The 25,405-nt window shown below is 44.8% G+C and overlaps 1 protein-coding gene across 6 annotated transcripts in view; it reads left to right on the top strand.

The window, feature by feature from the left end:
• Positions 1-25,405, top strand: part of herc2 (HECT and RLD domain containing E3 ubiquitin protein ligase 2) — a 118,817-nt gene that overhangs the window by 69,672 nt on the left and 23,740 nt on the right. Inside the window, exons 51-79 of one of the 6 annotated variants that reach the window (XM_061235994.1) lie at positions 770-895; positions 1,445-1,553; positions 2,089-2,228; positions 2,775-2,965; positions 4,041-4,146; positions 4,482-4,573; positions 5,215-5,414; positions 6,841-6,952; positions 7,162-7,243; positions 7,492-7,635; positions 8,124-8,214; positions 8,695-8,872; positions 9,725-9,806; positions 9,937-10,108; positions 10,920-11,064; positions 12,783-13,008; positions 14,620-14,791; positions 15,243-15,429; positions 15,873-16,016; positions 17,027-17,218; positions 17,658-17,811; positions 18,482-18,589; positions 19,559-19,690; positions 20,189-20,347; positions 20,691-20,809; positions 21,250-21,375; positions 21,687-21,842; positions 22,997-23,112; positions 23,775-23,973. In XM_061235994.1, the coding sequence (XP_061091978.1) occupies positions 770-895; positions 1,445-1,553; positions 2,089-2,228; positions 2,775-2,965; positions 4,041-4,146; positions 4,482-4,573; positions 5,215-5,414; positions 6,841-6,952; positions 7,162-7,243; positions 7,492-7,635; positions 8,124-8,214; positions 8,695-8,872; positions 9,725-9,806; positions 9,937-10,108; positions 10,920-11,064; positions 12,783-13,008; positions 14,620-14,791; positions 15,243-15,429; positions 15,873-16,016; positions 17,027-17,218; positions 17,658-17,811; positions 18,482-18,589; positions 19,559-19,690; positions 20,189-20,347; positions 20,691-20,809; positions 21,250-21,375; positions 21,687-21,842; positions 22,997-23,112; positions 23,775-23,973 (4,160 nt within the window). The other 5 variants (XM_061235993.1, XM_061235995.1, XM_061235998.1 and 2 more) reach the window with 5 other exon arrangements.

Genomic DNA, 25,405 nt, shown 5'->3' on the forward strand with positions numbered 1-25,405 from the left:
GGTATTGAACTGGGTATTGAACTGGGTCAATAATTGTTTTGATTCAAATACTTCTCTGTGCTTGATTGATCTTGCCTGGTGCAATTGAACCAACCAAGTGGACCAGAAGACGAGGATTGCACTTTGAGAGTATTTCATGGGCTCTGATACACCAGACAAGCTTGAGAAGCATGAAAGATGGCAGAGTAGCGGCTGGGAGAGGATTGCATGTTCTTGTAATAATGTGCTTTTAGGTTTTATTACAAATATAATGATGGGCTCTGATTGGAGACTAGATAGCTCAATCACTTGCTCATAACCTGTCAAAATGGTAAAACTATTGTTTGTTATAGAATTGTCGGAAGTTACTAAGAAAGGCCTCACACTTTCTCAAGAGTGACAGCATTCTGTCAGTATATGCTTTTGGGAAGTTCCCATTAGCATGGAAAAGATGTGTTTTCATGTAATAATAATGATGATAATAATCATAGATTGTGTACACAGTGCAGTCCGTAAATATTCGGACGGTGACGCATTTTTTACTATTTCGTTGTTTTCATTGTTTCCTTTCTACTGGTAGTCTCAGGAGCCAACTTATCAAATACTTACAGATTGCACTGTATATATAGTGGCCTTCGTGAGGTGAGGGGAATCTCAGGTGTCCCAAAACTGCCATTTTGTGGCAGAATGCTCCTCGCTGACCAGTCGAGTGGAAAGTGAGTGACTCGCTGCTGCGACGGCAGTCGTCAGAAGGCCCGTCAGTCATCAGAGTTTCTTTACCCCCCTCCAGGCTTCCCACCACAGAGCTCTCCATCGCACATCAAGATCGGGGACAAAGTTCGCGTCAAGCCCTCGGTCACTACACCAAAGTACAAGTGGGGGTCGGTCACTCACAGGAGCGTCGGAGTTGTGAAGGGTAATTTAGTTTTATCTTTTGAATTGCTTTATTTGCCTTTTGATTTTAGCAATGAATACATTTTGAAACCGTATTTTTAAGTATATCTTAAAGATGAGCTGAAATCAAAATTCAATTCAATTTAGTAAAATCTTCAAAACCAGTATATAGTCCAAAAATATTGTCATATTTTAATATTTGTGTATTTTCACACCAAAGTTTTTTATATTTTTTTTATTATTATTATTATTATTATTATTATTATTATTATTATTATTATTATTTTCACCCACTTCCTGAAAAACAAGATTTTTTTTTTTTGGAGCTTTCCCTCCAAATCAAAATCCTTTTTATACAACAATGTGCATCGTCATTTGACATCAGTCAAATACGCCCTTCAAACATTCCCCTGCAAAATCAGCTTCGCACATGTCTTATCGTGGAAGCTAGTGCTGCTCTAACTTCCATTTCAGCTTGTCTTTAAGTGCTGTGTCTTCAAGTTTATCGCTGTGCTTACGCTAGGCTCAACCAGAGGTGACGCGTACGTCTCTCATAAATCATTCTATGCAGCTTTCAGTGCCAACGGGAAAGACGTCATCGTCGATTTCCCACAGCAGTCTCATTGGACGGGCCTGCTGTCGGAGATGGAGCTTGTGCCCAGCATCCACCCAGGAGTGAGGTGAGTCTGAGGGGCTGAGCGTCTCACTCAAGCCCCTGGCTTCATCAGCTGGCCCCTGGCTGTTGCAGCTGTGTGTGTGTGTGACAGGGAGACTGTACCAGCATCAAGTCTTATAATAACACCAAGATTGAAGCAACTGTCAAAATCTCACCTTTTCAATTAATTTCTGTTCATGTGCATATTTAATCTTTCCATGGAGCTCATGGTATTGTATTATAATTATATTGTAATACAGGTTTTTTAAATATATTTAAGTAAAACATTCTAGAAAGAGAAACCTGAAACATTGAGTTTCTGTATCTATTTCATTGGTATTTACTATTTATTTTATTGAGAGTACCACTCTCAGTCTCGTTGTGCTGCAATGACCGTGAAGGCTTTCTATTCATTCTTTTTAGCTTCACCTGGAGCTTCAGGTAGAAGAGTCATTTAAAACACTGAAAAATGAAATGGTGGCTGTCAGTGTTCTTTAGTGGAAAGTTCAGGATAATGGGCTGTGTTTGGTAATTTAACAGAATTTTTATTTGTGATGTAGGTGTGATGGTTGCCAGATGTTCCCAATCAACGGTCCCAGGTTCAAATGCAGGAACTGTGAAGACTTTGACTTCTGTGAAAACTGCTTCAAAACACGCAAGCACAACACCAGGCACTCATTCGGCAGAATCAACGAACCAGGTCAGTGGAGAAAAACGCTGACTCGTTCTGCGCTAAAATAACATGAACAATGGTTTTTCTTTCAATGTAGGTATTAAATTTAACATAACAAAAACATCACATCACATTAAATCCAAAGACACAAGAGCACAATTTACAGACAATTTTAAGGCCACTATAAGTACAATACAGAAGTGTGCTATGGTTGGATTGACATGGGCGGTTCTCAGGACAGGGTGTTATTGGATGTAAATCAGACGATCAGGAGAGACTGAAAACAAATAAAGTTAGGGGAGTTAGTGCTTGGTGTGACTGACGTTTAGACATAGTCTGTTACACATTACATTGATGACAGGTTAGTTAAGTTTAGGTTTAGAGTAGTGTCATGTGATTTGGGTTTGTGTTCTAAGGTGCGGCAGTGTGGGTAATGGCAGTTATGGGGTGTATGTGTATCAGAGTGTATTACAGGGTGTATGTGTATTGCGTGTCAGAGGTATAGGCACATAGACGCTAAAAAGCTGAAGAACATGTGTCACTGACCGTTTGTTTGCTTGTCTCCTCCACCAGGCCAGTCTCCGGCGTTCTGCGGCCGGTCTGGGAAGCAGCTGAAACGGCACCACAGCGGCCAGCGCGGCATGCTGATCGACGAGTGGTCCCGCGCCGTGAAAAACCTCAGCGTGTCGTCCTCCGTCAACCAGGCCTCGCGCCTCGTCGACTGTGGGGAGCAGTGCTGGCAGTCCTCCGGCTCGCAGGGCAAGGTGGGTCCTGCGAGGCATTCTGGGAGGTGTAGTTCTGATGTGAAGAGACCGTTTTGCCGATAGGAAGGCTGCTAGCGGTTAAAATGCACTATGGGTAAGGTACATGACTGGGACCCACGAGGTCGGTGGTTCGATCCCCGGTGTGGCCATGATAACATCCACACAGCTCTTGGGCCCTTGAACAAGGCCCTTAACCTCACATTCGGGGGGATTGTCTCCTGCTTAGTCTAATAAATTATAAGTCACTTTGGATAAAAAGCATCAGTCAAATGACTTGTAATGTAATGTAATGCACAGCTTTATGCACAAAAGTACACTTTTATGTAATGTAGGATTAAGGGCCTTGCTCAAGGGCCAAACAGCTGTGATCTTATTGTGGCTTGACTGGGGATCAAACCACCGGCCTTGTGGGTCCCAGTCATGTACCTTAACCACAACGTTACAGGCCACCCAGTTGTCCACTTTTATGTGCTGTAGTTGAGATTTGGACCGATTCCAAGGTAGACACGGCGCTGGAAGGTGCTCTTCATTTGTAGATTAATGCTGAATAGGCTGGAAGGCCTGGGGCCTGTTCCACAACGCAGGATTACTAGTTAGCCAGATAACTGCACAGTAAAACTCGGTCCTCACCTAAATCTGAAACATGGTAAAAATAGCTATTCTAGGTTTTACTTTGTGTTGTTATCAGGCTAAATCAGCAATCCTGCTTTGTAGAACAGGGCACTGACATCATTGTTATGAATTACATTATGTAAACATGATTATGCTTTTATGTGTTAGATTCATAAAAAAAAATAACTATTCCATTTTTGGGTTAAAAAATGTGTATAATATGAATACTTGTTTGGGTCACACTCATTTGGTCCAGGTGACACAATTTGCCTCCCAACATCTACATTGAAGCATTTAACAGGCACTGTTGTTCAGGGTGCAAACAGCTTACACTTATACACACAGTCCATTTATGCAGTTATATTTCCTGAAAATGTTTGGTTAGGATACCACAGCGGGGAACCCACAACCTACAAATTACAAGCAGTTCCCTAAACACCATTTCCTCTCTTCCCTCTTCCAGCACTGGATCCGTTTGGAGCTGTTTCCAGATGTCCTGGTCCACCGGCTGAAGATGATCGTGGATCCTGCGGACAGCAGCTACATGCCCTCTCTGGTGGTGGTATCGGGTACGGAACAGTCTGCTACATACTTTAAAGCATGCAATTCCTTTCGCTCTTCCAGCCAGACCTGGGTCAGATATGCAACCGTTTTGGATTCAAATACTTTTCTATGCTCGATTAATGATATTGCCTGGTGCAGTTGAGCCAACCAAGAGGACCAGAAGGCGGGGTTTGCACTTTTAGAGAGTTTTTCATTGGTTCCAATATACCATACATGCTCAGTAAAGCATAGACAAGTGGATTCACACACATTTGAATCCAGAACAGTTATGTATTTGCCCCAGGTCTGATTCCAGCTCAGGGTTTCACTTTGTGTTGTTTTTATTCCTTTACTCTTTCAGGTGGGAATTCCCTGAACAACCTCATAGAGCTGAAGACAATCAACATCAACCCCACTGACACCACTGTCCCCCTGCTAAGCGACTGCACTGAGGTATGAGTGCCTAGCGTAACCCGCATAGCATAGCTCAATTTTGTAGGGTCGTCCAGTCATTTGGCTGGTTACCTAGTGGACACAAAATGTTTTCACAATGTTTCTGGAATGTTTTGTCAATGTCTCAACATTGCCACTGCATTGCAGCAACATTGTGTGGATGTTTTGTTGCTCGCATCAAAGGCACAGTGGAGATGAACCTGCAGCTGTCTAGCTATATGATACCTGACCTTGGAGAAAAAATAAGTGTGAGACCTAAGTGTTGATCAGCAATTTCAGTAACCGTAGCGATAGCACTAGTTGTAGTTGGAGTCGTAGTGGTGCTGGTAGTTTGTAGTTATGGTAGGTATAGTAGTTGGTAGTGGTAAGTGTTGTTATGTATTGCTTTTCAGGGTGCACTGGGAAATGTTTCCCAGCAAAAGGCAATAAAATGATATTGTATACACATATAATATTAAAATAAAATATCAAAAACTGAAAACATTATAGACTCTCAATTGTAGAAATGTATCTTCTCCCATAATTGATATACCTGTAGAGCGGAAACAAAGTCTCTTTAACGTGTTAATGAATGAGCAAAGTAACAGGAGTTTAGCAGCGTCCTGTAGAGTTTCAGTTGGTTCCCTGCTCCCACGCTGCAGTATCACCGCTACATCGAAATCGCCATCAAGCAGTGTCGGAGCTCGGGGATCGACTGCAAGATCCACGGGCTGGGGATCGTGGGCCGGATCCGCGCAGAGGACGAGGACCTGGCGACCGTGCCCTTCCTGGCGTCCGACAACGAGGAGGAGGACGAAGACAAGACCGGCACGGGGAGGTATGGCGTCCTCACTGCTCTTCGGTGAATACGCCATCCCATCCCATACGTCTTTATTTTATTCTTTATATTTTTTTACATTTTAAACAAATGGTATGCCTACAGTGAACATAAACATGTGGTCACCAAGAGTAATACAATGTATATAATACATTTCACAATACAGTATATTTTGAGGTTCATATCTAATGTTTACCGGTCCAAACTGTCAGGGGTTACCATAAAGTAAGGTAGGTCAATATTAAAGACTATAGACTGTATATATGTTGTGTATATACAGTGTCTATTATTACATCAGCATTCCAGGTAATTTTGGTAAATGGACAAAACATACCTGAGGACAGTGAGAGGTAATTCCAAGGCACCAGTTTTCGAGGTATCAGTTTCGGCAGTTGGTATGAAGAGTCACCCCCCCATTTTCGCTCAAGAATCCTATTTTACCATTGGACTTTCAAAACTGTTTTTAAAGACTGAGTGTACGATTGGCAAACCGAGTGCACGGTTTACAAAACTGGGGATACTGATTTGCAAACTGAACACGCAGATCGCAAAACCACGGCTTTCCGCATCTATATATGTATTTGTTTTTACCTAGGATGTGTAAGGGGGCTCCGTAGGTTTCTAAGCCGCAGTTTGTGTTGGGGGGAAGTCGTTCCAGAGCTTTGGGGCTGCCCAAGTGTAGGTGTGATTCCAGCAGGGAGGCAGAGACTTCACCTGCCCAGAATGTCGTAGTTAAGCAGACAGTACGAAAGGTACTGTGCCATGCCAAGGCCAAAGAAGTGATTTATCCGAATAGAGGGGCAGTTTGGATTTAAGCTTTAATCCGTATTCGTGTTGAGACTGCCGATGGCAGCAGCTGCTCTCATTGATTGAGGCACCTGACAGATTAGCAGAGAAGTCCAGACGATGTTGCTCTGGGAGCCAGAACATCGACGCCGGCGGAGACATCAGGAGGCACTGGGACTGGTTTTTATACCTTGGGATCAGCGGAGATATCGGCTTCTGGGGAAGGATTTTGCTGGATATTAATACGGATTACAGAGGATTTTGGGCTCTAATGCCATAATTGCAAGAAGACAATTGCTGTGAAAATCCAAAGCCGTACAGCACGCACATGTTTTGGACACATTAAGAAACTTTGGCAGGGATAACAGGCTATAGGGATATCTGGAATATTGGAGGGGTTGATTTCCAGGTAAAAATTGAACAATGGATTGTTGTTCCAGTGTGCATTTTGCTTTGCGTAGTATTGTGTAAAGTTTTACAATGGCAGTAACCACACAAAATGTAGAAATGACAAATATCAAGTAGATGAAGATGTTTTGAGAAGATTTGAAGATGAGCCCGTGGACGTAGATGATTATCCTCTGTTGGCAAAAACTATGCTTTCTTTGGACCAGACTTCATGTGACGTTGCTGATCTTGTGTCCTCTGTCTTTCCCCCCGCCAGTCTGGCTCGGAAGAAGTCCGCCGGCCTGGAGTCGGCGGCGTCCATCCGAACCAAAGTGTTTGTCTGGGGCCTGAACGACAAAGACCAGCTGGGGGGTCTCAAGGGGTCCAAAGTACGTCCAGAACGGCACACCTCCCGTGGCTTCTCTCTTGTATCATTTCATGTTCCAACCATCAATTGTTAAGAAAACAGTGAATGTTTGTTCTGAGTAAAGCCAAATTAATTAATGCGTAATTTATGAACGGTATGAATTACAATCTCTCTTTATCATTCCAGCTGTTATGTCTCTTCATGTCATACTCTGCCCGTTTCCATTTGCAGATCAAGGTGCCTTCCTTCTCTGAAACCCTCTCTGCCCTCAACGTGGTGCAGGTGGCAGGCGGGTCAAAGAGCCTGTTTGCAGGTGAGTGGTTAGCTCAATTTGGTGATTCTGAGATGGGATAATGATGATGATGATAATAATAATAATAATAATAATAATCATCAAGTTCACTGACTGACACTTTGGCTTTGACATTGACTCTGGCTCTTTGACGCTGAATTTTCTGGCTCTTTGACATTAATTCTGGCTCTCTTGACTTGGCTCTGCTTCATTTCTCCTCTTGTCTCTGACTGTAATTATAACTGACTCTCTGGTTCTGACCTCTGCAGTGACGGCGGAGGGAAAGGTGTATGCGTGCGGTGAGGCCACTAACGGCAGGCTGGGCCTGGGTCTCTCCAGCGGCACCATCCCCATCCCCCGCCAGATCTCTGCCCTCAGCAACTACGTGGTGAAGAAGGTGGCGGTGCACTCGGGTCAGTACTCAGGGCCACGGCCACTGTCATTCACCCACCCTGTGCTACTAACTGTACAGAAACTGTTCTGACTCACCTCCAGCCTTCACCAAACCAAAGGACATTCCCATGCTGAAAAGTGTGTTTTAACAAGCTTTTCTGTCTTGTAATAATGCTTAAGATCTTTTCTCTCGTGTAGAAAATATTAGCTTATTAGGTTACTGTTTCCTCACCCCATTGGCAAATCTTGAGATTAGTCGCTTTCTCACCTCATTGGCATTTGTCTCATTTAGAAAGAATTTCAGTCATATATTTTGGCTTAAAATCTAATTTCTAAGATACTGAAGACTTTTCTTTGTTTTTTGAAGTGCAGTGACAAATTTTGATCTGAACCAATTTTTTTTCTTCTGTTGTGGAAAGTGTTTTATTAATTGGTTAAAACTAGTCAGTGACTGTCCGCTCAGTGTATTGTCCCTCACTCTCTCATTGTGACTCATCCTTACCTGCAGGAGGGCGCCATGCCATGGCCCTGACGGTGGACGGGAAGGTCTTCTCCTGGGGCGAGGGAGACGATGGGAAACTGGGACACTTCAGCAGGATGTGAGCAATGCAGATCCATTGAGTTTCATTAAAGTACTAAAGCACACCAAACTTGTCCATAGTTTTGACATTTGATTAAATGGCTGCGCTTTCTACAGTGTTTACACATCTGTCAAATCACTGTCAGGTGCTCAGGAAATGATTATACTTGAAGTGAAAGTAAAAAAAGAATAGTTTTTTTTTTTTTTTTTTTTTTTTTTTTTTTTTCCCAGGTTCAATAAATGGCAATGAACAAGTGAAACTTTTCCGCAGTTTAGGAGTTTTTTTTTGTTTAGGAGTTTCTTCTAGTGATGAATGAATGGTACTTGCGTCATTAAAAACGTTGTTTCCTTTCTAATCCTTCTGGCAGATGGGCCAGAAAAGATGCTGGCCTGCAACATATACCATAATAAGAAATGCTTTTGCTGGCATTAACCCATTTTTTTCTCAGACGACGAATGGCACCACCATTAAAAATGTATTTTTCACTGTAAAATGCAGGAACTGTGACAAGCCGCGCCTCATTGAGGCCTTGAAGACTAAGCGGATCCGGGACATCGCCTGCGGGAGCTCCCACAGCGCAGCCATCACTTCCAGTGGGGAGCTGTACAGCTGGGGCCTGGGGGAGTATGGCCGACTGGGGCACGGAGACAACACCACCCAGCTCCGGCCCAAACTGGTACATACAGCTCAGCTATACTTTATACACCACCCAGCTCCGGCCCAAACTGGTACATACAGCTCAGCTGTACTTTATACACCACCCTGCTCCGGCCCAAACTGGTACATACAGCTCAGCTATACTTTATACACCACCCAGCTCCGGCCCAAACTGGTACATACAGCTCAGCTGTACTTTATACACCACCCTGCTCCGGCCCAAACTGGTACATACAGCTCAGCTATACTTTATACACCACCCAGCTCTGGCCCAAACTGGTACATACAGCTCAGCTGTACTTTATACACCACCCAACTCCGGCCCAAACTGGTACATACAGCTCAGCTGTACTTTATACACCACCCTGCTCCGGCCCAAACTGGTACATACAGCTCAGCTGTACTTTATACACCACCCTGCTCCGGCCCAAACTGGTACATACAGCTCAGCTGTACTTTATACACCACCCTGCTCCGGCCCAAACTGGTACATACAGCTCAGCTATACTTTATACACCACCCTCCCCCGGCCCAAACTGGTACATACAGCTCAGCTATACTTTATACACCACCCAGCTCCGGCGCAAACTGGTACATATAGCTCAGCTGTACTTTATACACCACCCAACTCCGGCCCAAACTGGTACATACAGCTCAGCTATGCTTTATACACCACCCAACTCCGGCCCAAACTGGTACATATAGCTCAGCTATACTTTATACACCACCCATAGCTCAGTTATTCTTTATACTCACTCACTCCACTCACTCACTCAGATTTCTTATCGATCGTGACCTGATGAATATGGTTTTCCTTCTCTGCGTTCAATGACTAAATTACCCATGATTCATTTCTCGTTCTCGGGTGCAGGTGAAAGTGCTTCTGGGTCACCGTGTCGTCCAGGTGGCTTGTGGGAGTCGTGATGCTCAGACCCTGGCTCTGACGGATGAAGGTACTCGTGATGCCGGACTGGACTGAAACACTGACGCACGAATGGCTGAATGTGACCTCACTGCGTCTGTGTTTGCAGTCAGAGACTGTTGCGGGTCCATTGTGAAACGGTTTTCTCTCTGCCTCCACAGGGCTGGTGTTCTCCTGGGGGGACGGAGACTTCGGGAAGCTGGGCCGAGGGGGCAGCGAGGGCTGCAACATCCCCCAGAACATCGAGAGGCTGAACGGGCAGGGCGTGTGCCAGATCGAGTGCGGGGCCCAGTTCTCCCTGGCTCTCACAAAGTCTGGAGCGGTCTGGACCTGGTAAGCTTTAGAGGGGACCCATTATGTAGCATTACATTACAGTCACTTAGTAGAAGCTCTTTTCCAGAGCCACTTATGAATGTGGAGACCATCAGTGTGAGTTACACTCAAAGTGCAGTGTCACCAAGAAGGCCCATTTATGATTAATAAATGTTAAGTTCACTGAGCAGTCCACCAGTATTAAGTCGTATTATGTTACATTATATCTGTATAGCAAATGCTGTCATCCAGAGAGACGTGTGCAAAACTGCCATTTTGTAGGCGTTTTTTTCAGCTGTCATAACTTGGCTTTTAAACAAGATGTGCTATGACATAGGATATTTTTTTCAGCTGTCATAGCCTAGCTTTTAAAAAAAGCCATGGGAAAAATGTGAAAGATTTGTGGCCTTAGCCTCTATGGTTAAGAAAAATGCCAAAGAATAGCTTATACTGTATATTGTTTTAATATATTAATATTACATTTTCATTTTGTAGAATTGATTTAATATATAATATATTTAATATTTAATTAATAATAAATATTATTTTGGAATATCATTTCATCATTGAATCATTAACACCTGTTTGTGAATGGAAAAATATATACACACAATTTTTGTATTGGTTTTGTATAAGTTTGCTGCAGGGATTTTATTTTTTAGACTTTGCAAAAACTTTGCAGGGATTGTATTCTAAGGTCCATGGCTGGGACCCAGTAGTTTGGTGGTTCAAGCCCCGGTGTAGCCGCGATAAGATCCTCGCTCCTGATAAGAGTGTCTGCCTAAGGCCTAAGGTCACGATGTGCAGTGACCGTCTCTCTGTGGCCCGTCAGGGGTAAAGGGGACTACTTCCGGCTGGGCCACGGCACGGACGTGCACGTGCGGAAGCCGCAGATGGTGGAGGGCCTGCGGGGGAAGAAGATCGTCCATGTGGCCGTGGGGGCGCTGCACTGCCTGGCTGTGACGGACACTGGGCAGGTCGGTCCGCCTGCGCGCCACTGCATTCCTCATTCATTTAACATTACCTTCTTACTGTCTCATTTTATTCATTGACCACACATTTTATATATACACTCACTGAGCACTTTATTAGGAACACCTGTACAGCTGTTTATTCATGCGATTATCTGATCAGCCGATCGTGTGGCAGCAGTGGTATGCGTACAAGCATGTAGATACGGGTCAGGAGCTTCAGGTAATGTTCACATTAACTATCAGAATGGGTCTCGAAATTTTACTCAGAATTGTGCGAAAACCCAAAAACATCCAGTGAGCGGCAGTTCTGCGGTCAGAAATGCCTTGTCTAAGTGGGTAGGCAGCAGAAGACTTAATAAAATAATAAAATAAGTAAAATAATAATAAGCGCTCAGAGTGTATATTTGCCCTTATTTTTTCAGAAATTGTCTTCATGCAGCTTGTTGCTAGTATGGACATCAGTACGTAGTTTGGTATTATGTTTAAAGCTAGGCTTGCATATTGGGTTTTTCTATTGTTGTTGAATAACAAAAAATAATAACTGTAGCCCAGTGGCTAAGGCTGAGGGTACATGACTAGGTTTGGAAGGTTTGTGGCCAAGATAAGATCCATGCAGCTGTTGGGCCCTTGAGCAAGGCGCAGCAACTTGGCGAGTGGCCCACCAGAGAATCAAACATGCAGTCTCAACTACAGCTTCCAAAGTCCAGTCCACTTACGAGTCTACCTGCCTCCCCTTTTATTTCACTTAGTCTGAAAAAAGTAAGCAAAGATCATTATTCTTTAATGGCCCTTATCTGAAAAGTTTTTGTTTTGCGGGATGTCGGGAATGATCAATGATGTTGCCATCGCTCTTTGTTTGGGGGACCTTGGCTCCGGCATTTCTAACACAACCTCGATAAGGCCGAGCGCGCTTATCACCTGCCGACGGAAAAACCGACAAGTCTAATTTTCTACCCTGCGGCGTATTTATTTCTTTTAAAATGTATTTATTGGCGGTGCCTTGAAAAGCCTCCGAGGTTCCTTTGACAAGATAAAGCGGAGAGAGAGGCAGAGGCTTCTGTGTCCTGCCGTTATCAGTGATGCACGGCTCGGAATGGCGGCCGGCGACCTTGCAGAGTGGCGCAGTCCTGCTCTTCCTAACGACCGTCCGCTTCAGTCTGCTTCACGGCCCCTTTCTGCGGGCTCTGACGGGCCCCGAAATGTATGGAATTTTTCCGGAATCTTTAAACAGGCCTGGGTCAAATGCGTAATTGTTTTGGATTCAAATACTTTTCTACGCTTTTCCATGAGTTTGCTTGGTATATTGGAACCTAAAAGCATACCAATTCCACCTTCTGGTCCTCTTGGTTGGCTCAGTTGCACCAGGCAAGATCAATCGAGCGCAGAAAAGTATTGAAATCCAAAACAATTACGTATTTGACCCAGGTCTGATTTGAAATGATGAATTCTGGTTTTGGAAAGCTTTTCCTACTTCACCTTTGTATCCTTTGTGTCGTCCTCTCCCTTGCTTGTTCATTTCAGAAAAATGTTTTCTGGTATTTTTACTGTTGAATTTAGCAGTTTTTATCCTTTACTCTGTAAAGAGTCCTTGGGTTTGAGAGAGGCACCATATAAATAAGAAATATATTTTTCAATTATTTATTATTATTTTATTATAAAATTTCTGTAAAGCCACTCCAGAACACCCAGACCCATTAATTCTCCTCTCCTGTCCCATGTAGGTTTATGCCTGGGGAGACAACGACCACGGGCAGCAGGGGAACGGCACGACCACCGTAAACAGGAAGCCCACGCTGGTGCAGGGCCTCGAAGGCCAGAAGATCACCCGCGTGGCCTGTGGCTCCTCCCACAGCGTCGCCTGGACGACCATGGACGTGACCACGCCCTCTGTCCACGAGCCTGTCCTCTTTCAGACCGCCAGGGACTCGCTGGGAGCCTCCTACCTGGGTGAGGCCTTTCATTCTCATGTCACAACTGGATACAGACTTTTGAGCTGCTCTTTGTTGCACTCTTAGCACTTGAAATTGTACCCTCCCTCTAGGGTCTTAAAGCCCACTTGTTCCTGGTGATGGGTTTGCGCTTTGTTGTACGTAGCTCTGGATAAGAGCGCCTGCCAAATGCCTGTAATGTAATGTAATGTAATGTAAAAAGCAGAAAGGTGTTTTTGAAGGGACTTTGGTGGCAGGCTAGCCTAGCGGTTCGGTAGGTCGCTAGACTGGCAACTGCAGGGTTGCTGGTTGCTGGTCCCTAAATGGAAAAGGAAGAACCTTTGGGCAAGCTTTACCTCTGTTCTTTTTCTAGCTTTCCCCACTTGGAACTGTTCACTCAGTGCATCCTTGAAAAAGAAACATTCTTAATGGACCTCCCTTTGGTTAAATAAAGGTTAAAATAAATAAGTACATTTAAAAACATACTTCATTCAAGTGCAGCATTTCCCCTCAGACGTTCTGTGGGTCTACGTGACTGAACGTTGCACTTGACTAAGGTGCTTTTTAAGTATTAGGCAAAGTACGGGAGTCTGTTCAACTTTGCTTTCCTTCTAATTTCAGTTACACAACTGTTGCAAGGATGTGGTGTGAATATATTATTGTGTTTGGTTTCTCTCAGAGGGAAGTGGTAACAAAATGTTTATTGTTAAGAAAAACTCAAATCCTGCATTGTTCATTTCTCTTCAAGAGTGTCTGAAATTCTTCTATCAACCCATTATTTCTGGCAGTTCTCTCCTGCCTCCACTTGAAGTCTGAATGTCAGTTATTTACACGGCTTTCATTGCCTCTTTCTCTGCCTTGGATTTCAAGTATGAAATCACAACAGGGCCATTACTCTTTTATACCTCTGTACCAGACCTGGGTCAAATACATTATACTTTTCTTCGCTTTACTGGCTCAGTTGCACCAGGCAAGATCAATCAAGCACAGCAAAGTTTGAATCCCTCTCTTTCAGCACACTTGTACCTGGTTATGCACTTTTTTGTACGCTGCTCTGGGTATGTGCGTCTGCCAAATGCCTGTAATGTAATTTAATGTAATGTAATGACATGTCAGACAATCACATATTGGACCCAGGTCTGCAGATTCATTACAATTTCTCTAGTCAGGAAAGCTGTAATGTCCATAGAGAGCTGTGCTGACTGGTAATTACGTAAAGTCACACGGTGTCCAAGCATAGTTTTATTATTTCTGTCTCTTAGGCCGCTGTGTGTAATGCCTCACCTTGGGAGCGGTTATCTGTGTTTGAAATGAGAAGACTGAAAAACTAAGCCTTTAATCCCCTTGCTGATGACCCTCAGGGGTAAATTTGAGAAATTGGATGGGGGGAGTGAGCCCTGTAATCATCGTTTGGGGCGTTTGTGGGGGGAGGCGATTGGTATAATCCGTATTTAGGGAGGGCGATGCGTGATCATCGTTAAGTGGTTTTGTGGAGGTCTCGAAGTTTAGATGTTTAATCACCTTTGGTGGACTTTGTGAGAGGATGAGGTTTGCAATCACCGTTTTGGGGGGGACACAAGTGAGCTGTGTAATCACGGTTTGTGGGGGATTTCGTGTCTGTATTCGCCAGGGGTCCCTTCAGACAGCGACGCTTCTGCAGTGAGCAACAAGATGATTGGCCAGAGCAACGTCAAACCCAACAGACCGTCATTGGCTAAGATCCTGCTGTCGCTGGACGGAAACCTGGCCAAGCAGCAGGCCCTCTCCCACGTCCTGTCAGCCCTACAGATCATTTATGCCCGGTAGGCATGGCACCCGGCCCAGCAATTACAATGGCTTTCATTTACAGGTTTGGTTCAGTCCAAATACGCAAAAACAGACTACATGTTTTCAGGTTTTTCCCCTGCTTTAATGCCAAAGATATGATGCTTGTAAATCAACACAAACCCCAATTTCTCCTCAGGAGTGACTTTTTGGGTGCCACCCTCCCTTATAGCTGTAGAATAGCAATGTCAATGAGGCTAAGGTTTTGCACAACATTTACAGAAAGTTTGAGTCACCCCCGACATCTGATTGCTTTTTCTTGGAATGACCCAGCGTTGATTTGGGTTCGTGGGTGTCTGTGCATGTATGGGGGCCCTCAGAGACGCAGTGGTGGTTTCGGTTTGACTGTCTTGTGTGTGTTTGTGGGCTCCCAGGGACACAGTTGTGGTTTGGGTTTGACTATATAGTGTGTGTTTTGTGGGCTTCCAGGGACGCAGTGGTGGGAGCCCTGATGCCCGCCTGTATGATCATGCCTGTGGAGTGCCCGTCCAGCTCCCCCATCCCGCCCTCAGACGACTCGAGTGCCTCCAGCCCCTCAGAGGCCGAGGAGCCCCCCGTACCCCCCGAAACAGAAGAGCGGCTCAGCCCTAATCCCTGGCAGGACAAGAGGGGCGAGGTGAAATTTCATTCAATGAAAGCGTTTGCCAAGGGCTCTTTTACACAGCCTCTTATGTCAGAATGATGCACGCTGTTAATGAATGATTGTGATAGCTCTTTCTTGAGCGAACAGTGATGTCCTAGGTTCACACTTAGCCTGAGTGATTTACGCACAGCTTACATTATTTTATTGCATTCATACAATAAAGAAATTCAGGTTCAGTACCTTTCTCACGAATGCAATGGCAGTGTGCAATTTCGGCGATCGAACCTGCAAGTTCTGAGTTAGTCTCTGAGTGATATTTTCCAATATACATTTGTACATTTTGAGCAGGGGAGAAGTGTATCGATTTTGTTCTTCTGAATAGAATCTTTAATGTAATCTGGGCTGAGCAGGTCCGAATGTTCAGTGATGTTCTGACGATTGACACATGGTCGATCTGTGTGTGATCATGTGACCAGACGGCACCCTCGGAAGATGCCATCACGCCGTCGTCGGCGGTAACGCCCTCTGCGGCCGCGGCTTCCTCGCGCCCCTTCATCCCCGTGACGGACGACCCCGGAGCAGCCAGCATCATCGCCGAGACCATGACCAAGACCAAAGAGGTCAGCTCCAACCGGCCAATCGCGCCAACATGCTGGGGGAATGCAGCCAATTGCATGAACACACTAGGTTATAGACATTCGCACGGATGTGTTGGGTGGGTGTAGACCTACATTGGAGTTGAGTTTTTACAGAGGAATGAATGGATGTTAAAGAATTTATTTCAGTGTACTGAAAATATACTGATACAATACCATGCCCTCAGTAATGTTTATCATTTATATAATGTGTCATTTATTTATTTGCCTCTATACTCCACAATTTGAGATTTGTAATGCAACAAATCACATATGGTTAAAGTGCACCAAGTTTCATCATGTAGAAATAACAGCAGTGTTTAAACACAGCCCCCCCCCCCCCCCCTTTCAGGGCACCATAATGCTTTGGACACAGAAATGTAATGTAAATGAAAGTAGTCATGTTTAGTATTTTGTTACAAATCCTTTGAACGCCATGACTTCCTGATATCTGTGACCTATCAACGTCAGAGTCAGGATGTCTTATTTTCAGGTTATCCTATTTTCAGGTTATCCTACAAGTGTTACTCAAACTCTTCATTTGAAAGGATATCTATGGGAATTGAGGGCTGGGTCTAGATTCAGCTGTAAATGACACTGTTACGGTATGGAACACATTTGTTGGCTAAATTTCTGTAAGTCATCAAGGATCCAGGGTATTAAATGAGCCTCAAACCCACCGTGCTGCTGCCAAATATGCAGTAGATGCAAAAATAATAGTTTCTCCTGACAAATTTTCCTGTTGAATATTCAGGAGAATTATTATTTTTGTATCTACTTCATCTCTGTAAAGCAACACAGTGGGTGGAGGCTTATTTGATACCTTGATGACTTAAAGCCATTTAGCAAACAAATGTGTTCCATACTGTAGCAGTGTAATTTCCAGCTGAACCCAGTGCTACCCCCAATTCTCAGAGAGATCCATTCAAAGCTCAGTAAACGTGTGTATTCTGTGGGAGCGCGTGCTAAACAGGCCCCTTCCTCTTATCTCCCAGGACTCAGAGAACCAGAGCAAGGTGACGGGGCCCGAGCCTCAGTACCTGGACGAGTTCACCAGCCTGCTGGTTCCGGACGACACGCGCGTGATGGTGGACCTGCTGAAGCTGGCCGTGTCGGTGCGCTCGGGGGAGAAGGGCAGGGAGGTGCTCTCGGCCGTGCTGTCAGGCATGGGCACCGCATACCCGCAGGTCTGTCGCCAGGAGGGCTCACTCTGTAAACGTCTCTGACTGTGCTACGTGTTGCGATATGTTAGGGCTTGGTATGGTCATTAGACTTTTACTGGATTTTTAGATGTTATTGGACCCGAGAAGTATATATTTATTTCCTGAGTAAAATCAATAAATACATATTTACAGTGTTATTATATTGAGAAAATAAATAATCTGGAGCACAGGAACATATTATATAAATTAAACTAGTATTTGTCGTGATGAACCTGAACAAGCCCAAGGTAGTTATTATATAAAGAAAGTAGTCATATCTAGTGTTGAACCAGACCACGGGACATATTCCTCAGTTTTGAGAGAAGCCACTGATGGAGTCTGTCACTGACCATGCGACCTCATCCATCTGTCTGCCTGTCCGTCTGTCCATCTCTGTCTGTCTGTCCGTCTCCCTCCCTCCCAGGTGGCTGACATGCTGTTGGAGCTGTGTGTGACCGAGCTGGAGGACGTGGCCACAGATTCTCAGAGTGGCCGCCTCTCCTCCCAGCCCGTGGTGGTGGAGAGCAGTCACCCCTACACCGACGACACGTCCACCAGCGGGACCGTCAAGATCCCAGGTCAGCGAGGAGCCTGGGATGATGATGATGATGATGATGATGATGATGATGATGATGATGATGATGATGATGATTCATTGCATTTATATCAAGATTTTCTCTTACTCAAAGCGCTTTACGGTGATGAGGGGAAAATCAGTGTAACCCATATATATTATACAGTATTATTACAGCCTGTGGTTGTGATCAAAAGATGGTGGGGAGAAAGTGGTAGAGTTCATTTTCATTTTAAACTTTATTGTCCACACTTGGTGGGAATTTGTTTTTCGGCTTCGCATTACAATATAAATGCATTAAAGATATAAGCAACAAATCACCACTCGCATTTGAATCTTTTCATAGTATTTCATATTAAAACATTCAGACTTTTAAATATCAAGATATCATTGCATATAACTGCTTCATAGGTCCAGTATCCATTACTGTAAGTATGTAATCCTTATTACGCATCCCCTATATATCAAGTATATAAAAAAATGTGATACAACAAAGACACTTACATGGTCAGAATTTTTATACGAGTTAAAGCCACATCTCTGCTGTAGTACTGTGTGTTTATGAACATGCTTTGTCTTCATGCTATACTATACAATAGCACAACAGCTTCTGTAGACGAGTAACCACATGCACCAAAAACAATAAAATGAAGAAAGCTTATCATTTGTTCCAGGGGCTGAAGGACTGAGGGTTGAGTTTGACCGCCAGTGTTCCACTGAGAGGCGGCACGACCCGCTCACCATCATGGACGGGGCCAATAGGATCGTGTCCGTCCGATCAGGTGATCTAGTTATTTGCGCCAAATCCCCCGGGCACCTTCGTTTATCCAGTTTAAACTTGAGAAGTTAAGAAACAAACACATTCGTTTGATTGTTCCTGCTGCTTTTGGACAGCTGATCCTTCTTCAGTGTGTACACAGGCTTTGGATTGGTTTAATTTACATTTACATTTAGGGATTCATCAAACACTGCTGGGTCTAGGGAGGGGGAAAAACACACAAAGGCTCAATTTCACAGACATATTAAGCCTAGATTACCAAAGTGGCTCCACCAAAATCCCAAGGTGTTTTCGGCTTTGTAAAAAAAATTGAGAGAGCTGAGAATTTTGGTGAGGTTTCAATAGGCCTCAAAACAGTGGTATATGATATTTTGATTTGGTTGAAAATGTATAATGGCACTCTTGGGACTGAAAGAGATTCTCCATACGAAACTAATAGTTTTGTGATCGCTTAATCCTTCTGTGAATCTGGCCTACAAAGGTTTAAGCATAGATGGTGTCAAGATCAGAATCGTAACCAGTAGTAGTAGTCCTACATAAACTTATACCATAACATTAAGGGAATTTAAATAATGGGAATTTAAATCTCAAAAATGTCCGTGATTATGGACTAGGCAGTTCACACCAAAGCGCAGAGTAAACAAATAAACGACTGTTTCCATTTTAACTGTTATATTGAATCACTAATTGTTCTAAAACTCTAGACTTGACTTGCTCAGTTTTTGAAACACCAGCCACCAAGAGCCGATGTTCTAAAACTGGACAGTTCACGATAAAATGTGCTTTAAACAAATGGCTTTGCAAATAAAGTTAGATTAGATGTTGTTAGACGCTCAGGGTATGTTGAGTCATGAAAGAGTGTACAGGTGAGTTTTCAGTCTGTGGGGGAGTATGGACAGTCACAGTGCTGTCAGATGGATCCTCCAATCACAGGTTAGTAATGGTCTGCCATTTTGTTGCTGTGCATTGCAAGGTCGTGAGTGGTCTGATTGGTCAAGTGAGCTTCGTATCCCGGGCGACGAGCTCAAGTGGAAGTTCACCAGCGACGGCTCTGTCAATGGCTGGGGCTGGCGCTACACCGTGTATCCCATCATGCCCGCTGCCGGTACGCGCTCACACCGTTTTCAAGTGATGTCAAGTGCAGTTCTACATTACAGCGTTATGAAATGCAACCATATTTGTGTGTCTCACTGTTTGTTTTGAGTAATTTGGGAGTTTGAGATGACTGAGACCGGTTTAGTTGCATCTGAGATGAGATGAGTTTGAGATGTGATTAAGATGAGTTGAGTTTGAGATGTGATTAAGATGAGTTGAGTTTGAAGGGAGATGTGTTTGAAAGTAAATTAAAAAGAGTTGGGTTGGATATGATATGTTGTTTTTCAGATTAAATAAAATGAGACAAAAGTAGATTAGTTTAGATTAAGATTAGTTCAGTTTGAGATTAGATGTTTTTGGGATTAAATTAAAATGACCTGAGATTGTGTTAAATTGTATTTTTGAGATGAGATGTTGTGATTGAGATGAGTTGAGTTTCTGATGAAATTTGAGATGAGATTAAGGTATGGATCCTGCAGTGGCTGATGGGATTTCCTCCTCACCCCAGGGCCCAAGGACCTGCTGTCGGACCGCTGCATCCTCTCCTGCCCTTCAATGGACCTGGTCACCTGCCTTCTGGACTTCCGCCTCAACTTCGCCTCAAACAGGGGCATCGTGCCGCGGCTAGCCGCCTCGTTAGCCGCATGCGCGCAGCTCAGCGCACTGGGTACGTGTACTGGAGGCAGCCTGTTGCCTCGTGGCTAAGGTACATGACTGGGACCCGCAAGGTTGATGGTTCAAGCCCCCGTGTAGCCACAATAAGATCCGCACAGCTGTTGAGCTCTTGAGCAAGGCCCTTAACCCCACATTGCTGCAGGGAGGATTGTCCCCTGCTTAGTCAACTGTTGTCTAAAGTCGCTTTGGATAAAAGTGTCAGCTAAATAAGAAGTTATTAATTAATTTATTATTAATTACATGTATGCAGGCACTGAACGCAGCACACCTATATATGCCTAGCTTGTCGTACGCAGTTATGCTGCGACATTTACCTCCAACGTTTGTTTCTACAGCGGCAGGTCACCGTATGTGGGCGCTACAGAGGCTCCGGAAGCTTCTGACCACGGAGTTCGGCCAGTCCATCAACATCAACCGACTGCTAGGTGACTGCGATGGAGAGGCCCGGTCGCTGGTGAGTGCTCCAGGGATTTCAGAAATGGCCTATTGCTGCCTTTGTGTGCAGTGGGAACGAGTGAATACATGAACAACAAAAGTCATAATTACCTGTGGGAAACTCAGATTCTGAGTTTGTGTTAGAGGTCAGAGCAAAATATATTTTTATTTCAGGGTGAATGGACAGTACACCCACCATGCATATTTCATTTTTAAAATTTTAAAATTTTCAGATCTGGAAGGCAAAGTGCTGCATTTAGAGAACCACAGTGCAGAAAGTACATTTGTGGGGAATCGATTCCCTGTCGGCATGGGAGATTTGTATTTGGACTGTTAGGCAGTGGTCCTTCACACTACAACACTACTTTTAAGTCAACTAACTGGTAGCCCGGGGGCAAAATACTTGGAAATCATACCGAAGGAAAGTCAAAAACCTTGGAACACTTTTGGCTGTTGCAGACTTTCTCAGGCAGTGCGCTGGCCGCCCTGGTGAAGGGTCTTCCCGAGGCCCTGCAGAGGCAGTACGAGTACGAGGACCCCATCGTCCGCGGGGGGAAGCAGCTTCTGCACAGCCCCTTCTTCAAGGTATTCACCTTTGTGTGGGGATCAGGAGTTTGTGTGTGCGTGTGCATGTCTTTGTGTGTATGTGACTGTCTGTGTATGTGCGTGTGTGCGTGTCTGTGTCTGTGTGCGTGTCTGTGTGCGTGTCTGTGTGCGTGTCTGTGTGCGTGTATGTGTGCGTGTCTGTGTGCGTGTGCGTGCGGGGTGGTTCGCTCTGGGAAATAATGCCTGCATCATTGTGAGTTAGACCTCTCTGACCGTGCCACTGTGTCATGCTGTCATGCCACGGCTCAGGTGCATAATAGCAGTACATAACCCGGTCGCTCTGTGTTCAGGTCCTGGTAGCGCTGGCCTGTGATCTGGAGCTGGACACCCTGCCCTGCTGCGCTGAGACGCACAAGTGGGCCTGGTTTCGCAGATACTGCACCGCCTCCAGGGTGGCGGTCGCCCTGGACAAACGGACCCCCCTGCCACGCCCGTTTCTCGATGAGGTACACGGAAGTCCCCTCCGCCCCAGAGTACAGGGGCTCATTGCAATCGCTTGTTTTTCTTTTATCTCTTGTTTGCTCCTTACCCGGAAATCGATCGAGGTCCGCCATCTTACGGATATTCCCTTAAATGTTCCTTCTAGGAGCTAGAAGTAGAAGTTAAGAACTCCCAATCTTTTCTTTGAGCATGAAAACATGAACGTATCCTTTGTGGAAGTATTTTTTCAGAGAGTCTGACGTATAAATGATCGACCTGTGGAGCCACCTCTCCCCATCTGCCACGGCTGTAACTGACATGGCGTCGAACTGACGTTTGAGGCATTCAAGGGCATTCCATTTGTCCAATTTGCCTTTCCTCGATTTTCCCTGTCTTTACTTTCTCTAGCCTCTCCAGCTGTGTGGAGCAGGGAAGGGATTGGAATGAGCCCCTGTTCTCAGTGCAACTGCTTTTCAATCTTATTACTGTGTGGATTCATTACAAATGTGTCCTTTACTTTTACTTAAAACCATGTAAAAGTAAACCTGGCTTTTGTTTTTTCACTCAGCAGGTAATTATACAGTTGACTCACCTCTCCTGGTTTCTTTGGTCCCTGTTGCTTGGTCTTGGTTGCTGTTATTAAGGCAAACAAAAACAAATATGCTCATGCTGAGTACTTATTATTCACATGGAGTTTTATCAAATTAATTTAGGTATTTATGTATTTTTGTCACGGCAAAAGAAAAGCAACATCAATAATAACGTAATTATAAGTATTGTTATTACAGCACCGATTTATAAAGTGCTTTACACAGAATAATAGAAAACAATAAAGGGATTAAAATACAAGTACAAAAACACACACACAAAGGTATAAACAATGATAGACTCAAAAGCAAGCTAAAAGCAGCATTCAACAAGAATGAAATAAATATACAAGATTAAAGGAATGTCGTCTAATAAAAGCATGTTATAAGAAATTATTTGAGGGAAGACAAAGAGTTTTCCAGGCTTTTCCAGGGCAAACCGGCGTCCTAACAGCAAAAGCCCGATCACCCTTAGACTTTAATTGGGACTCTACTCTGGCATTTTAATAGAGCCTCAATAGCGTTAATGTTGATCGAATGCAGCACTGTCTGCTGTACCTCGCCTCGTTGCAGTTCCACGTTTCTTCCACCAGGTGGCCAAGAAGATCCGTGAGCTGATGGCGGACCTGGAGAACATGAATGCTCTCCACGAGAGCCATGACATATTCAAGAGGGAGCAGGACGAGCAGCTGGTGCAGTGGATGAACAGGTACGAGGCAGGCCCTGTGAGCTGACCTGGGCTAAGTAGGTCATTGTTTTGCATTCAAGTACGGTTGATGGACAGAATGTAGTTTGGCAATTATTAAAGGTACATCTGTTGGTCAGGCGTAGTGTCAACAACGCAACCTTCTTACAGGTGAATGCAAAAATTACACTCTCATACCAATATAGCGGATGGAAAACATTAAGTTAAAAACATGTTTTCTTTTACATGACAAACCATATCTGTGATTCCAGGGCTTTCCAAAACGAGAATTAATTATTTAAAAGCAAACCTGCGTCAGCTATGTAATTGTTTTGGATTCTGTGCTCGATTCTCCTTGAACCAACTAAGAGGATGGGAGAGAAGGTGGCATTTGCTCTTCTAGGTTCCAATACACCAGACAAGCCTGGTAAAGCATTGAAAAGTGTTTGAATCGAAAACCATGACGTATTTCACCCAGGTCTGCTGGGCATACAACAGTTACGATTTTCTGATTCACATGAATGGTCTTATTTTGTTCTCAATGAGCAAAAGAGCAATAGCTTGTGCATCCATGGTGAATTGCATCTAGTCCCCAAGCTTCCAGTTGAATGGCGCTGGTACACGGTGATGTCGTTAAGCCGACGCAGGATATGATGTCATGTTCTTTCCCCCGCCTCCCACTCCAGGCGTCCGGACGACTGGACCCTGTCTGCCGGAGGGAGCGGGACGATCTACGGCTGGGGGCACAACCACAGGGGTCAGCTGGGGGGCATTGAGGGGGCGAAGGTCAAGGTGCCCACGCCCACGGAGGCCCTGGCTACGCTGCGGCCTGTGCAGCTGATCGGAGGGGAGCAGACGCTGTTCGCCGTCACCGCCGACGGGAAGGTGAGGCCGCTCCGCCGTCTCGGGGTGGTGACACACCGTTAACGCCGAGAGGGAGAGGGGGAGAGAAAGAGTGAGAGAGGGAGTGAGCAAGCAGGGGAGAGGGAGAGAGAGGGTGAGCGAGCAAGGGAGAGGGAGTGCGCAAGGGAGGGAGGGTGAGCAAGCGAGGGAGAGGGAGTGAGCGAGGGAGAGAGGGAGTGAGAGGGAGTGAACAAGGGAGGGAGGGTGAGCAAGGGAGGGACAGAGGGAGTGAGCGAGGGAGGGTGAGCGAGGGAGGGAGAGAGGGAGTGAACAAGGGAGGGAGGGAGTGAACAAGGGAGGGAGGGAGTGAACAAGGGAGGGTGAGCGAGGGAGGGAGAGAGGGAGTGAACAAGGGAGGGAGGGAGTGAACAAGGGAGGGTGAGCGATCGAGTGAGGGAGGGAGGGAGTGAGTGAGCGAGAGGGAGAGAGAAAGAGCAAGTGTAGGAGAGAGGGAATGAGCAAGCAAGGGATAGGGAGTGAGTGTTTGCTTTTATTTTGTTTGAGATGAACACCTTAAAAAAACATATATGATAAAGGCACTACATGTATATTTGACCCCAGAGGATAGCACAAGAAAAGTATTCATTAAAACGCTTATTTCCATTGTGGTCCTCGATGAAAACAAACATTAAATCAACGAAGAAATATCGAATGTGCAAGTTCAACAATGACAAATGTGTTCAAGCACAGCATCACAACATACCCTGCATACTATACAGTATAGTTGGAGCAGCAAACAAAGCACAAGAGTTGAGCATTCAGTGAATGAACGGCAGACAGGTGTATGTATAAGCAGGGTAAGACAAGAATCCTAAATACCTGGGAGGGAGGGAGGGAGTGAGCAAGGGAGAGGGAATGGGTGAGCGAGGGGGGGAGGGCGACAGACAGGAGTAGTTTCATTGTAAGTCGCTCCGGATAAGTGCGTCAGCTAAATGCCTAAAATGGAAAGAAAATGAAAAAAACCTAGTGTGAGAGACAAACCGAGAGAGATTGCTTCTATTTCCGAGATTGTGAATCTTTTACCAGCTGTTCACGCTCTGCTGAGCCGAGTGCTTTGTATGCAAACGCGCACACACACACTATGGCAGCAAAGAGAGCAAATTTGGTTGTTCCTGCAGAAGGAGAAGTGAAGAAACCTTCGTACAGTCTTTAAAATAAGCTTTAGTTCTTACTGCTTATTGATACCACTTGAACTCACAGTTACATGGGTTGTGTAATACTGGCAGCATTGATTAACCTTGAACATTGTTCATGCTGCGAGCACTTGGATACATGTCGTCAAATTAGCGTTAATGCTAGCTCATTGTTACTCCCACAAGAATGGTAGCTTTAATGCTAGCTCATTGTTACTCCCATAAGAATGGTAGTCTTAATGCTAGCTAATTGTTACTCCCATAACGGTAGCATTAGCATT

The sequence above is a fragment of the Conger conger genome, chromosome 3, assembly GCF_963514075.1.
Source record: "Conger conger chromosome 3, fConCon1.1, whole genome shotgun sequence".
NCBI classification, from domain to species: Eukaryota; Metazoa; Chordata; class Actinopteri; order Anguilliformes; family Congridae; genus Conger; species Conger conger.